This window comes from Zootoca vivipara, chromosome 2, assembly GCF_963506605.1.
Source record: "Zootoca vivipara chromosome 2, rZooViv1.1, whole genome shotgun sequence".
Classification (NCBI taxonomy): domain Eukaryota; kingdom Metazoa; phylum Chordata; class Lepidosauria; order Squamata; family Lacertidae; genus Zootoca; species Zootoca vivipara.
Genome location: NC_083277.1, coordinates 54314643 through 54329997, shown reverse-complemented (window position 1 = coordinate 54329997; position 15355 = coordinate 54314643). Strand labels below are relative to the sequence as shown.

The following is a 15355-nucleotide window of genomic DNA, read 5'->3' as shown; positions in this document are numbered from 1 at the left end:
AAAGCATCTGCAAATTTATCCTAATATACACAATATACTCTGCCAGGGGAGAGAGGGAGGCAGCAACACTGCCTGGAAGTTGGGCCAGATTCAACTCAGTTGTTGCTTTAGCCGGAACCAGTGCATCGTCCCACCAGCACTATGGGGCTGTTCCCCTTTCTCCTCCCTCCATGTGCCCCCCACATCCTCTCCAAATCTTCTCTGGGAGGTGAGGGAGTCTGGAGAAGCCCAAAGCAGGGCATGGAGGGAGGAGAGGAGAGATTGTTCTATCTAGCAAACAGAAATGCCTGCACACGATTTTGAGTTCCACCCATTGTGTTTGCTCTTCGCAATTGCTTCTTGCTTGCTTATCTAGAGCTCCAAGGGGACATGAGAGATTGGGATAGCAAGAGTTGGGAGGAAGACAAGCCAGTTCTCTTCCTCACTCTGCTCAGATTGTGTGCTTCAACAGGACTAGAGGCTCTTCCAGACAACCTGCTTACTGAACATCCATTCCAATTCACATGCACAAAGCTTACACTGCGGTTAATGTTTACTGAGCATTTGTTTTTTATTTGCTCATGGGGAATTATACAACCATACATGCAGAATTCACCATTTGATTGCAGTGTTTATAAGTCTTCCCGTTAATCGGGTGTTTGTGCCACACTTTTCAGCCTGTTTCCCCATCACTTTCCAAACCACAAGGGTTTTGTCACACTAGAACACTTTAACCCACTGTAATCATGCAAACCTAAATTTCCAGTATACAACTGAATCCATCCCATAAAATACTGACAGTCCGGAGGAGACCCGGAGTGGAAGCACCTCACCAGGAATCCTTACCCACCTCTAGTCAGCAAATACTCAGAAATGGGAGAGGTGGTTTCTTACCTGTGCTGAAGGTACAGCCCAACAGAAGGAGCAGAGCACCCACGGCCTGCATGATTCCCACTGGCAGCGCCGCCAGCCTTCCCAGCCTTGCCAAATGGATCTGCCAGCTGGGCTGTGCACACAGGAATATCCCAGCAGGAAGCAAAGGCACAGAGCCCCCCTGACCCCACTGGCCAAATATTTACCCAGAGCTCACGTGTCAGGAATAATTCTGCAGAGACAGGAGGGAGACGTTTAGAGGGCCTGGGGTACAGTTGCTCATGGGAGACCTATCTGAGTAGACCTCCTTAAGTACCTCTCCACTCTTTCTTTCCCAGCTCTTTCTTCTTCAACCAGTGGGTTGGCCCCTTCCCCAGGTCCCAGCTGACACAAAACACTCAGAATATTTTGTTTTTTAAAAAAATCAGTATGATGCAATGTCAAGTTAGGAAATTGCTCCCAGCCAGTCCAAGCTGGCCCTGACTCAGAAGCCTAACCCTTCCTGTAAGTGGCCTGATGGGTGCTACGCCCCATGTTCTCAGAAACCCTCCCCAGTGAACAAGCCCCAACGGTGGAAAAAACCTGAAAGAAAGAAAGAAAGAAAGAAAGAAAGAAAGAAAGAAAGAAAGAAAGAAAGAAAGAAAGAAAGCCAGCACAGGGTGCAAAGCAAGAGCCTATGGAGACTGTTTGCAGGGTTATACCTGCAACTTCAAGCCCAAGGCAGCCACATCCACAAAGGGATAGAAGAAGGAACTTCAGAAGAGCAGAATCCCTAAAGGAGTGAACAACAGAGCAAAAGGGAGTGCACAGCCTGGGGACAGAGAATGAGGATGTGCACTTTAAATGGGTCATAGCTCTGTTATTTGGGTATATGGGTCATAGCTCTGAAGAAAAGCAGTACCTGCTGCTTTCTGCCTACTTTTCAGCTTTAAAGGCATGTGGCCAGGAGCCCAAGGACCACTGGGAAACTGTCGTTTACACACACATCATGCCAAAGTGGAGACCCAACCTGGTCCCATCCCTTGGCCAGAGAGGAAGCAGCTGCAGGGAGCTTGCTTCAACCTTACGTGCTAGAAGAAAGCTCTTATTCAAACTTATTTGAAATAACACTTATAAGAAATAGTGTCTGAATTTAGTTTTTTTCCTTGTCCTGCCCAATCCCTTTTCCTTTTGGGCTGCGTCTTTTAGCCTGAAAGTTCAAGGGCATGGACCGTCTTCTGATGATTGTTGTAAGCTGCTCTAAGAGCCCTTTAAAAAAATGAAGAAGAGCAAGTAAAAATACTTTTTAAAACAAACAAACGAATAGGGGCACTGCCAAGAAAATGTGTGGCTATTTACACAGTCTTGGAACAGATAAGTTATTGCTGAAAATATGTTGATTTGGAAAGTAGATATCCCAACCAATTTTGTTTCCTTGAATGTATTTACATACACATTAATCAAAAGAAGGGCAATTCCAATTTAGATATAAGCCACCTTTTGCTCCTGACAAGCAGAAATTCAATAGGTAAAGCTTTCTCCAACAGTAACAGGGCATGTACCATTTAGATTGCCAACTAATTAGTTCATTTTTATATGTTTACCATCATGACAGACACTGTTTGGATGCTATGCATCTGGCATTGAACTGTGTTGAATCGTCTGAACAATCAGGCCTGATTTTTCTGTGTGTGATTGGCACACTAGCTTTCATGCACTTCTGACCCCAGGCATGGACCATAGCTGCCAAGTTTTCCCTTTTCTCGCGAGGAAGCCTATTCAGCATAAGGGAAAATCCCTGTAAAAAAGGGATAACTTGGCAGCTATGGCATGGACACTGCTTGCCATTCACACCAATGGGCAGAGCTTCACACAGAATGCACATGGGCTGTGTTTTTTGTCTCTCCCCTCCGAAAGCCCTGCCCTTTATGTACTGGGCATGCACATTGATATTTCTGTACCCCTACACATGCATTTTAAAATATGCAATTCACCGGAAATACGCAATAGCAAATGTTACTAGTCCTTAGTTATCATGCTTCACAATAGGCTTGTACTTTCAAGGGATGCAGGGTGGAGGGGAGGAAATATCCATTTCATTTAAAAACAACAACACAGGTTTTGTGAAAGAGTGGCATTTACGTACCGTATATCAATCTGGAATTTGATTTGGTGGAGTTGAAGTAGGAGGTGGAAACGCACAACTGCAATGAAATATTGAACTCATTGTCGCACTCAAACCATTCATTTAAAACACATGGCTTCCTCCAAAGAATCCTGAGAATTGTAGTTTATCCCTTGTAGAACTACAATTCCCAGCAACCTTAACAAACCAGAGTTTCCAGGATTATTTGGGGGAACCTTGTTCTTTAAAAGTTTAAATGTATGGTGGGATTGTGACCTATCATAATGAGGTCATGTGCAAGATCACTGGATTATTGTACGTCTGGTGTGCACATTGTGAAGGTCTTGAGAGGATAGCTCCTCCAAACCAGGTTGTTTGAATCCAGGCATGCTTTCAGCATGTGGCAATAGGTGGAGACAAGCGTCTTTTGTTTGGCATTGGAAACAAACCCTGTGCCCAGGTAAGGAGCAAAACAGAAGTATGGATGTGGTATTAGAGACCACCTGCCAGAAACAGCACACTTGTGACAAACCACCCACCATGAAACAAAAGAGCTGCTGATGACTTTTCACACCAGGGTGACTGTGGATGTGTAACAGGTGAAACATATTTATTGGATTTTCCATAGTAATAATAATAATAATAATTTCATGGTAAATGGTAAAGGGAACCCCAGATTTGTTCATACATTTATTGAAGTACAGGCTGCCATTTTGATGACACTGGTCACTGCAAAGATGTCCATGTGCCAGTTCCACAACAAACTCTTGTCTGGAAGCACCCAAACTTGAAAAGACCCACTAAATTCAAGGGAGCGCCCTTTCACATAACATGACAGCCTAAAAGAAATCCTCCGAGGGTTGTTAATATGGGCGGAGGAGGGGCAGACTTGAGAATGGTGCTTACCAGCGGTGAATAAAAAGGGAAGAAATCTGCAACGGTTTTAGTCAATCCGGAGGAGAGCTGCTGCTCCACGTGGGGGCATCGGAAGAGAGGCCACGGCGGAGCAGGTTGAAACAGGCACAGAAATATAATTAAACACAGTCATATTCGGAAAGGCTGAAGAGTGCGGTGGAGCTACCTACTAGAGAGCAGCCTTCTAGTAGCAACTTTACTAAAAGGTGTGACAGGAAAGGAAGGTGCTGAAATTTTCAGAAAGGAAACGAAGCGGCGCCACCCACCAGAAGGCGATCACGACGAGCACAATTGCCATTAACGGACATTAAGCGGACACCTATTTCGGGTGGAGCAACGGAAATGCTTGCAGCTCCTCCACGCCGAGGCCGTGCTCCGATTTCTGCAGCTAGCCTGCTCTGTAATCCCACTGCATCCTCCTGCGGGCAGGGCAATGCCGGTCCTTTTAGTTAATGAAATTAAAGGTACGGTGACAAAATGGGACTTGAGAGAAATCCACGCCTCGGTCGCCAAGTGCATCTCTCTCTCTCTCTCTCTCTCCCGCCTGTCGCCGGGTTGGGAAGAAACCCGTCCTGAACTTCTGCATAATAAAGTTGTGGAATTTAATCCGCCTCCGCGCCATTTCCCCGCTAGAGCGCGCGAGAGTCAATACATTCCAGCGCGTAACTCGGCACGTCCCCTTCGAGCCGCGCGGGCGATGCCGAAGCCACAGGTCCATCCAGCCCAGGCGCCGAAACATAGACCGCAGGCTTCTGGGAGTCGTAGTATGTTTGGGCCCTGCCAAGCGTTGCTAGTGCGCGCCTTGATCCGTGGGACTACGCTTCTCAGCAAGTCCCTGTAGGGTGTGGGGGCAAGCCGCGCGGAGCATCATGGGGCTCGTAGTCCAGCAGTAGCGCTGTCACAAAGCGCGCTGGCTCAGCAAGGCGGGCCTGCCAGGACTCCAGCTCCCAGAGGACACGGCGGCGGCACCGGCACCCGCTTGGAGGGAGGAGGAGCGGGAAGAGGGCGAGTGATCTATCCAGGGAAGGAAGATGGTGGAGCAAGCGGCGTGGTTCCCTCGTCAGGCAGCGACCGGCCCCGTCAACCCGCAGCAGCGCAGAGATTCCTGCCGGCCCCCAGCCGCCTCCTGATAACCGCCCGCCCGCCCAGCCCGGCCATGCCCCGCTCACGCCGGGGCGACGGAGCCCGCCGGGGCGGCCGAGGTGAGCACGGGGAGTCGGGGGCTGCCGGGGTTTGGCCGGAGGTGGGGTGGCGGGCGCGGGAGTCACTCTGCTTAGGAGAAATAGAAATTCGGATCAGGCGCTTGGTCCGCGCGCGCTTCTGCTTCTTCTGCTTCGCCTGGGGATCCCGGACAGCTGTTGCGCCGCGTGTCCGGACGAGGTTGGCGCGCGCTCTCCTGCGAGGCAGATCTCTGCCTCCTCCGTCCAGACCAGTTTCTCTCTTCCGCGGAAGGGCCCGGGGGTTGATGTGGGAACCGGGTACGAGGAGGGCTCAGTAGGCAGCTGCCCAGGCAGCCTCCGCGCCTCGACTAGAGAAGCGGGAGCCTCCCGATCGGAGCTGCTCTAATGAAGGCATTTCGAAGGGGGCGGGGGGCTCTCGGCTTCACTGAGAGTCTGGGTGGTCTCCAGGCTCATTGGGAGCACGGCTGTCCCCAACCCCTTACCACGTGGCCTTTTAGAGAAGCCGCCCGGCTTTTCTGTTTCCTCGTTCTCCAGTTGCACATCCCGTCCCAAGGCGCCTTTCCCTTTCTCACTTCCTGCTGCCGCGCTTCACTGCAGAGCGGAGTGCCAAAAGGGCTTTAGTCCGACGTGTAAAGCCCTGGCGGTGTTTCCGAAAGTGACACGTGTATCTCTGTCTCATGTGCATGCACCCCCGTGCGTGCGAGGCGAAGCACATGCGTTCAGGCTTCCTGTTTTGCCCTGCTGTGCAAATGCTTTTGAAACTCCCAAAGTGGCTTTGGCCTTTGCTGCTGGGCTTCCCAGAGGCATCTGGTTGTCCTCTCTGGGTAGCATGAGATTGTCCTTTATGGGACTTTGTTATGATCCAGCAAGGCTGCCTATAACAATTGAGCAATGGAAAACAATAAGCCACAAATTAAGCCTTCCAGATAAGAGGAAGGTGGAAAGAAACACGACAGAAGTAATTGCATGTTCCTATAGCATACATTTGTTCTGAAATGCTTATTCCATATCCTCTGGTTGCCACTTTCTAACCTCGGAGCAGTTCCTGGGGCAAATAGGGATGCATCTGATTAATCCATATGATAAACTGATTGCCGTTTCCTGATTTCTTTGGCCAGTTAGTAAGAAAGAATGCCCTTGCTTAGGACTTGTTGCTTTTATATACTGGTACAGTGGTGCCTCGCTAGACGAATTTAATTTGTTCCACGGGTCTTTTCTTATAACGAAAAAATTCGTCTAGCGAATCCCATAGGAATCCATTGAATTTTTTTTTGCCCATAGGAACGCATTAATTGAATTTCAATGCATTCCTATGGGAAACCGCGATTCGCTAGACGAAAACGAATTCGTCTAGCGAGGCAACCTCCGCTAGAAAAAACCTTTCGTTAAGCGAAAATTTCGTTAAGCAGGGCATTCGTTAAGCGAGGCACCACTGTAGTATAGCTTGGCTACTTGTAAGCCACAGTTCAGGCACGTGGGCTCACCCTTCTCTCCATTTGCTTGCTCATCTAGCTTGTCTTACAGTTGGATACTGAGCTTTTCCTGTTTGTTCTGTGATGGAAGTCAAAGAGTTAGATCACTGCTGTTGCAGTCTTAGTTCTTACTGAGGTTGTAAACCTGTTTTGTGGTCCATACTACTTCAGGTAGGTGAGATCCCATAATTTACCACCACCCCTATCGGGTTGCCAGCGTGGTGCTTACCTATCCTGGCAGTGGTGCTCTTCCCCTGGTGCACCTCTCTTATAAGTCCCATGGATGGGTCATGAGATGGATGAAGCTGCTGCCAGTCAGTGTAGATAATATTGAGCTAGATGGACAGCTGGCCTGACTCTGTATATAAGGCAGCTTCCTACGTACCTACAGTACTTCCAAGCTTGTGTCTTTTCAAGGCTCAGATTAATTCTACTCAATCTCATATTTACCCTTGTAAAAGCAAAGTGTGTGTTTGCACTCTTTTTGACTTGGGGGGGGGGAAGCAGAGGGGAGGCTGATCTGAAGGAGATAAGAGAAGTGACTTTAGGGGTGGTGCCTATTGCATGTGCTCAAAAATCCAAATGTGCCCAACGGCTTAAAAAAGTTAGTGACCCCAGACATGTAAGACAGTTCTCTGTACATAGAAAATAAGGGAGAAAAAATTAAATTGCTCTGCATAGAGGGGCATTCAGTCTGGTGGCAGCCTGAAATAGTACAGTCCTGGCATAGTTTTTGTACCTCGGAAACATCTAGGCTACAAAGAGTGATGGTTAAACTTTCTAGCTTCCAAGTCCAAAAAGAAGCTAACCATATGTTATATACTTTGGTGTAAATCTCTTATCAGATGCTTTGCTTTCTTATAACAACCATTTGACGACTGTGTTCTTTGAAGTGTTTATTTAAAGCAAATAATAGGCTCAAACTCAGGGTCAAACTTTCTCAAAGGAGCTTCCGGCATAAAAAATTCCAATGTGTAGTCGATAATCTGTTACATAGATGCAATAACATTACCAAATTAGTGTTACTGTTGGTCATTCAAATCACAAACATTTCCAGTAAAAAATATAAAATCAGATAAGCAGCTTAAAATTAATTCCTCTGTTTAAGAGAGATAGAGAGAAGGCAGTTTTAAACAAATGGCTCTTAAAGGCCTCCAGTGATGGGACCTTAACATTGCTCAACTAGAAAATTATTTTACAGCCATGGGCCGCCACTGAGTAGTTCCTATTTACTGCTACACATGAAACTGGAACAACCTTGAGAACTGTGAACATAGCTCCTCTCCCACTGAGAAATCCAGAGTGAGAATTGGAGTGATAATGCTCTAAGTCAGTGGTCCTCAACCTTGGGCCTCCAGATGTTTTGAGACTACAATTCCCATCATCCCTGACCACTGGTCCTGCTAGCTAGGGATCATGGGAGTTGTAGGCCAAAAACATCTGGAGGCCCAAGGTTGAGGACCATTGCTCTAAGTAATCTAAGCTGTTTGTGTCCAGACAGCTTCAAGTTATAAGATGTAACAGAGCAAATACGGGAGAGTGTGCAATTATAGAAGACATGCATTACGGTAGCTTTATTATCCTGTGTTTAATTCTTCAAAGTCTGTAGACACCTGGATTGACTGTATCTCACGCTGGTCAACCCCTGTGTAAAATTATAATCCTTGGCTGGAATTACCCGCTGCGTGACTTCTGTGTACCTTCTGGTATAGCCCAGGCCAGGCCAGTGTATGGCTCAGTGGGCCAAACAGCATTGCTAGCCATCTAGGCAAAATTTCTATTGTGGGTGGCACAATAAAGTGAAATTAGCCAACAGAGTCTTTCTGGAGGGTTGGAAACAATTACATTTGTGGAAGGGTGGCTTTGCATTGTGTGTGTGTGTTTTTTTTTTAAAGGCACACTGTGCTGCTTTAAAAATTGCCTAGAATGCGGTGAGTGGGTGGGGGAGGGAGAAAGAAACATAGCACTTTGTGACCTTTGCAGGTGTACTAAACAAATTTGTTTGCCACTAAGAACACACAGCTGTAAGTGTCCCAGTCCTTTTATGTTTGCTTTTTGACATCAGCAGTGGGAGAAGCACCTGCTTCTTACCTGTGTGCTGTGGAACTCTCTGGGAATCAGCATCTGCTTTCAGCTTGACTGTGGTGTCAACTTTGCTGATGCTGCTTATGTAACAAGTCTGGAAGCATGCATATCCTGGGTGCTGCCATGCTCAAGTAGGTCTTCTTAGAATGTTATTGTGAAGGCAGTGCTTGCAGCGTGTGTTGTTGTTCTAGAAACCTTTTGGAAATCGAAGCCTCTTTGTACTGTGGCAATCGACAATAGCCTGGCCACAGTTATCCATGCTCGAGTAGCATCTTTGGCTTGGCTACTGCCTTGCATTATTTGTGGGGTGAAAGAACTCTCGGAAGGCTGATTTTGTTTAAAATACAGCAGTCAGGCTGCTGTCTGGCATGGACTACGTGAAACAGATCTCAGGCTTCCTTACGTTTTCAGACAGAACAGTTGAAACTGTTCTTTTCTCCCCTTATTCCTAAGATGACAGGCCTTTTCTGTGGTGGCTGTGTGCCTGTGGGTTGCCTGTCCTAGGTCTGTATGCCCAACACCCAGTGTTGTGTTTTAAGCACCAGGTAAAAACATTTTATGCACCTAAGTCTTTTAGTTCAGTGTGTGGATGCTCTTTATTTTGTTGGCTGCCTCTCTTTGAATTACAGTATTTTAGTTGGGTTGGCTGTATGGTGAGATATACCCTATGCTTTTCTATTTAAGAGGTCTGTGACAGTATCCTAAAAAGAGAAAGCCAATTCCCTTACAGAAATGTCCTCATTTAGAAACCACCATTTTGTCTCTTCTTGTATTTTGTCAAGTAAGCCTTTTACACTGGAGCTGCCTCCCAAACTCATCTCAGTAAGTTTCCCTCCCACTCTCCAAATGTCCCTTTTTTAGCCTCCCTTTCTCTGCCTCTAGAGATGCTGGATTCCCATCAGCTCCATCATGCATGGCCAGTAGCCAGGAATGGTTGGGAGCTGCAGTCCAGCAATACCTGAAGGCCTGCAGTCCCTCATCCCTGCTCTATCTAACACCCATGTATTGCTTTACAGAAAACATTTGCTCTAGGCAAGGGAAAGGCACAGTGAGTGCTAAGCATTTTTATATCCTGTTGATTTCAGTGGGAGGGTTAAGGATATGCTGGATTCTGTTCTGTGAGTCTTAACCTGTTTTATTTGCATAGTCTATCTTTATCTCCTGAGCTTGTAAGTCTTTGCCACCTAAGAATCCTGGCCTTTTGCTTTCCAATAGGCTGCTCTTGACAGGAGTACACCAGAGGCCTAGTCAAGGCAAATACCACATGCCCAAGAGTGTGGTGAAAGAAAAGAGTGCTAGAGACATGATCTACACTAGAACCTAACTACGCGCCATGTTATGCATGTGATTAGTAATCACGGGCTTTGTGTTTAAAAATTAAAGAGTAGGAAGAGGTAGGTACCAGGGTCAGCACAAAGCAAAGGGAAATGCAAGCTCTCCGCTCCTCCACATGCAGCTGCTGGGTGACCTTGGGCTAGTCACACTTCTTTGAAGTCTCTCAGCCTCACTCACCTCACAGAGTGTTTGTTGTGGGGGAGGACGGGAAAGGAGAATGTTAGCCGCTTTGAGACTCCTTCGGGTAGTGATAAAGCGGGGTATCAAATCCAAACTCTTCTTCTTCTTCCCCAGCCAACAGTCTCCGTGAAATTCCCAACCCCAGTGAAGCAATTAGCATTGGAAAAGCTGAGGCAGCAGTGCCGGCCCACTAGAAAAATCCCCAAACCAGTAAGAAGACAATTCCTTTATTAGGACTCACAAAATAGCGAGGTGGCTTTTAAGTGATTCAAAACACCTCATCAGGCTGGGTGTTAAGCAAAGCAGATGGGGGTGGGTGGAAAGGAGGGAAAGCTGGCTTGGCAGTCTGAAGCCACAGCTGCCTTTAATCACACTCCTTAAGGCGGGAGTAGATTTGAGGCTTAATTGGATTAGGCTGCACTGGGTGGCATGAAGGTGTTGGCGAGGGCTACCCTGACATGCCTTCAGGAGCCACCCCAACCCCCGAATGGTGCAAAGCCACTCTCTCCTTGCAGCTGGGCAGAACTCAATGTACTGTTCTTTTGGCATCTGCGGAGCAAAGCATTTGCAGCCTCTCTGAATAAACACAACCTCAGCTGGATGAGTATGTTAAAGTTCGCACATGCACCTCTGCCCCCCCCCCCCGGCTAGTTTTGCTGGTAAATTATTCTTCTTGCGAGGGATACCGTGTGAGACTGAACCCTTTGCCCTGTTGCCTGTTTTGGGGCTGGAGTGCCTGCGTTCCTTATTGGCAGCTAGCAACCCCTGGAGTTGGCGGTGCAGAATGCTTGCTCCAGCCTCCCTTCCTGGGTGCGGCCATGCTGCCCTGTTCATTGTGGGGCCCAGCTGTGTACTCAGCAATCTGCTTTCATCTGGCTGGTGCCACCAGTGCAGCCCTCTCCTTGTATGGGGCTTTGAGCCAGAAGCCTCTTAACCCTTAAGTGGCTGCTCCCTTGATGTCATGCCTGCTCAGCAAGCAACGCCTGCTGCTTTGGCTGATGATTCAGTAGTGTTTAGCATCCCAGCTATTTTGCAGTCTAGCTGGCTGCAAGGGGGCAGGAATCAAATTCCCTTTCCTCCTCCTCTCTCTCTGCTCCCTTCTGCCATAGCCCTAAAGCAGGGGTCAGCAAATATTTTCAGCAGGGGCTGGTCCACTGTCCCTCAGACCTTGGGGGGACCGACTATGTGTTGCCATGATTATGACCCACATTTTTGGCAAAAACCCTTATGGGGAGCAACCACATCGTTGCCCAAATGTGCTTTTTTTTTTTTGGCGGAGGGTGTTCTCTCATACACCCACACTGCTTCTTTTGGGTTTTATGCGTTGACAGTTACTATTTCTCTCGTAAGGTTGGGTGGGGGGTTGAGGTAAGCGCGCCATTCCTGTCAGCCCTAGAGCGCGTGTGCACATGCATGGGTGAAGGGAAAAGCCGTTGGCCACACTTAGTCACGCTGGCGCCGCTCAAGCAAAAACGTTCTTTTCCCTGCGTGAAGGAAGACAAGGCAGCTGCTATTTACCTTTCCATGGCTAGCACTGTGTAGCTAGAGTGCATAAGTGCTTCGGAGTGCAGCCGCTCAGGCGCTCCCCGCTTCCTTCGGTGAGGAGCACCACAGACACCGGTAGGTGTTGCTCCCGAGGGGCCTCCGAGCCCCTGCCGCTGCATCTGCCCTTCCTGAGGTCAGTCGCCGGCAGCTCCATGGTGGAAATCCGAACTGTGGCTCCTTTTCCCTCTTCCCTACCCCCCACTCCGGAAGAAAATATTGCTGCGTGCAGTGGACGGAGAAGGGGCTTGTCTCGAGCAGCCACCCGCCTCACTTTTGACCCCAAAGCTTGGCTGAGTTACAAAAACCATTGTGCGCGTTATGCCGGCTGCCTGGATTCCCAGACCGTCCGCGGGCCAGATCTAGAAAGCATTTGGGCCTGATCCGGCCCACGGACCTTAGTTTGCCCACCCATGCCCTAAAAGCCTCACTCCTTGTCCTTTTCTAGCCTTGTATTTTTCAGTCTTTGGCATTTCCACGACTCTGCTGTTTTTAATAGAAGATAGCAAACAGATTCGGTCTCTTGTGCAACCCAAAAACCAGGATGTCCTAACACATTTCGTTAGGCACAGCAGTGCTTTTCTACAAACGTGACGTCTGAAACAACGCTGTTAAATTGTTCCGAGTGGTTTGACTGAGCCATTGTCTGCCAGCTGTAACAACAGCCTCACTTTTCTGTGAAGTTCTGCATTGGGCTTGCTTTCTGTGCTTTAAAAATAAATAAATTAAAAGCTCGTCTGTCTATGGTAGCTTGTTTGACACTATCATGGCAGCATCTTTGTTGTTCCATGCTAATCCCCACCAACACATTTGGGCTAATGGATCCAGCCTAATGGATCACAGTTTCTGCGAGCAGAGCAGGGGAAGGACGGGTGGCCCAGCATCGCAGCTTGGCTGCCTTCCAAGGCTGCTTCCTCCTTGGCTTCTGCTTGGGGCTGGCTGAGGTGACAGAACTCTCTCAGGCGGCTCAGCTGCTCCAGGGTGCCCTGCCTAGGAACCTTTGCACCTGTCCGTCAGGGTAAGGCAACTGCTGTGATATGTGGGCAGACATTCTGCTGCAGCAGGAATGAAATTAACACAGTTGTTGGTCCAGTCCGGTGTGATTTTGATTAGCTGCTGATACAGTTCAACAGTTGGGAGTGTGAACTTGGACCTGTGAAGCATCTGCTGGAATTCAAGTTTATTCAAGGCCACACTCAGTGGCACTGAGTGTCGTTCCCTTTGCCTGGGTTCTCCATGTGTCTGTCAGGAGTGTTGAATGACAGTGATGAAGATGGGGGACGGGACAGGAAGCTTAGAAGCATAATAAAGTAATTTGCACACAAATGATAAATAGCAACGGTGATAGTGTAGACCACCCTTCCCCAATCTGGTGCCCTCTAGAGGATAATGGGAGTTGTAGTTGGCAACAGCTAGAGGGTACCAGGTTGGAAAATGCTGGTGTAGACATTGAATTTTCAACATGTTTCCCCTCCCCCTTGGGACTGAGGTGGTTTGATGGTGGATTTTGGCATATGTAACTATCACCTCAAGCTTCCTACATGGCTATCATTTCTGGTCCCATATAGATTGCTTGTAAGCGTGCATCAGGCCCAGCTTTTCTCTGTCCTGTATTTCTGTCTGAAAATCTGGAGTCCCCGTTTGGTTGGTTACCCGATGCCTTCCCCAATATAAGACTAGAGAGAACCATAGAATCCTAGAGTTGGAAGGAACCACAAGGGTCATCTAGTCCAACACCCTGCAATGCAGGAATCATTTGCTTAACATGGGGTTCAAACTCATGATCTGAGATTAAGAGTCTCATGCTCTACCGACTGAGCTATCCCAGTTAATAGCTGCCTGGGAATATTCTGTGCCATTTCTTTACCTGCCTACTAACTGTCGGGGGGGGGGGGTGAGGGGAGGAAAGTTCTTCCTCCAGTTATTGAAGAATTGAGATCCCTGGTCAAACTTGCAGAAGAGATGAGAATTAATTTTATTTGCAGATTACAACAAGGTCATGCCAAAGGTTACCTGTGCTGCAACCCTGGCTGAAATGAGACCTGGTTTTAACCCCTCTGTGCTTTTATGTCATTTGGATCAATCTGAATTTAATCATGCATTTTATGAAGTTGTGCTCTGTGCGTATGGATTGTAGCAGCTCTAGGTTGTTTTGGTTTTGCAATTTTATCATAGCCTATGGGTGAAACAAATAAACTAACACACTGAAGCTGTACTATTATGTTTTTGCCTTCTCCACGATACTCCATTTTCTTAACCACTCGCTTCACAAACTTGGCTACTTCTGTTTATTTCTCTCTGAAAACAATCAATAATAACTATGAATTTACCCAAGCGTCTTTTCCTGGTAGCTTTAAATAGTTCTAGAATGGATCCGACTCAACTTATTTCTTTGGGTTCTGAAAAATCACTTGACAAAATATATTGGCAGTTTTTATTTGTTGCTTTGTAAAAATTTGGATTTCCTCAGGAATTTATGAAGGGAATTAGAATTTTATACCTTTCTCCTAAATTGTACGAATGAATGGTTCCTTCATATTCAGATTTTAACCATTTGGGGATTAATGGTTGAATAACAAAAGTGGGCTTTGAGTCCTTATGGTGGCTAAGAAACTTATACTTTTTTGCTATCCACCATCTATTACACAATGGTTTAGAGACCTTACTTTCAAACATATTTGATATAGGCGCCAATCTCATGCAGATACCTGTTTGGATGTGTCGAAGGCTTATATTAACTTGCATGTCTATTTTAAAATCCATGTATTGATGGGCATTGTATTTGCAGTGGGAATAGATTGCAATTTGTTAACAGTATATTATTATTTTCTCTTTTTTCCAGAGTTTGCTTATTTTTTTCTTTCTCTTTTCTGTTCCTTGTTAAAGCTTCAAGCAAATAAAACAATTTTTTAAAAGCTCTGGTCCCTTAAAGTCAGAAAGGGTTAAAAGGGGGGCCCCTTCATCCCCTTCCATATGGTTCTGATTATCTCCTGGTCCAGGCCTTGAACATTTATCAGTAGGGTGTGTCGAAGCTGACAGTGCTGACTTTAACCAAAGGCTAAGTAGCTGGCTAATAGCTATCCAGGGATGTCAAGGGATTTGGCCACTCGTCTTGCTTTAGGTGAGTGGGAAAACAGGGTTGTCCACCGTTCCCTTCCTGACAGTTGACTGCAGTTTTTCTGCAGCGGAACTGCCCTAGCTCTCTTTACCATTAAGGCTTATGTCATAGAATCATAGAGTTGGAAGAGACCACAAGGGCCATCCAGTCCAACCCCCTGCCAAGCAGGAAACACTATCAATCATTCTTGACATATGCCTGTCAGGCCTCTGCTTAAAGACCTCCAAAGAAGGAGACTCCACCACACTCCTTGGTAGCAAATTCCACTGCCGAACAGCTCTTACTGTCAGGAAGTTCTTCCTAATGTTTAGGTGGAATGTAGTACAGTCTTGGACAGTATCATTGTTCAGTGGAGCTTGTGAGATTGAGGTTTCATAGAAGCATCTTGGACTTGTTCTTTACAACAAAAAGAAGCATAGTTGGTTAAAATGAAGGTGCCATTTTGGTTGTTGTTTAGAAAGGAAATGCACACACAGTTAACAAGTTGGGGTGCATACAGATGATCACTTACTAGGCAACAGCATATCACAGTATGCATGTAACTACTTGATAGGGCATATGAGCCCATATA

At 47.1% G+C, this 15355-nt stretch overlaps 2 protein-coding genes across 9 annotated transcripts in view; one reads left to right on the top strand and one right to left on the bottom strand.

Moving 5' to 3' along the window:
• The window catches only part of MST1 (macrophage stimulating 1), a 20954-nt gene extending 16229 nt beyond the window's left edge, over window positions 1-4725 (bottom strand). For 2 of the 8 annotated variants that reach the window (XM_035106024.2, XM_035106017.2), the window contains exon 1: window positions 874-4725. In XM_035106024.2, coding sequence (XP_034961915.1) covers window positions 874-925 — 52 coding nt within the window. In that variant the 5' untranslated portion in view covers window positions 926-4725. The remainder of the gene's footprint in view (window positions 1-873) is intronic. The other 6 variants (XM_035106018.2, XM_060271549.1, XM_060271548.1 and 3 more) reach the window with 6 other exon arrangements.
• Window positions 4721-15355, top strand: part of IFRD2 (interferon related developmental regulator 2) — a 22434-nt gene continuing 11799 nt past the window's right edge. Inside the window, exon 1 of the mRNA XM_035106027.2 lies at window positions 4721-5073. Within this exon, the coding sequence (XP_034961918.1) occupies window positions 5028-5073 (46 nt within the window). The 5' untranslated portion in view covers window positions 4721-5027. The remainder of the gene's footprint in view (window positions 5074-15355) is intronic.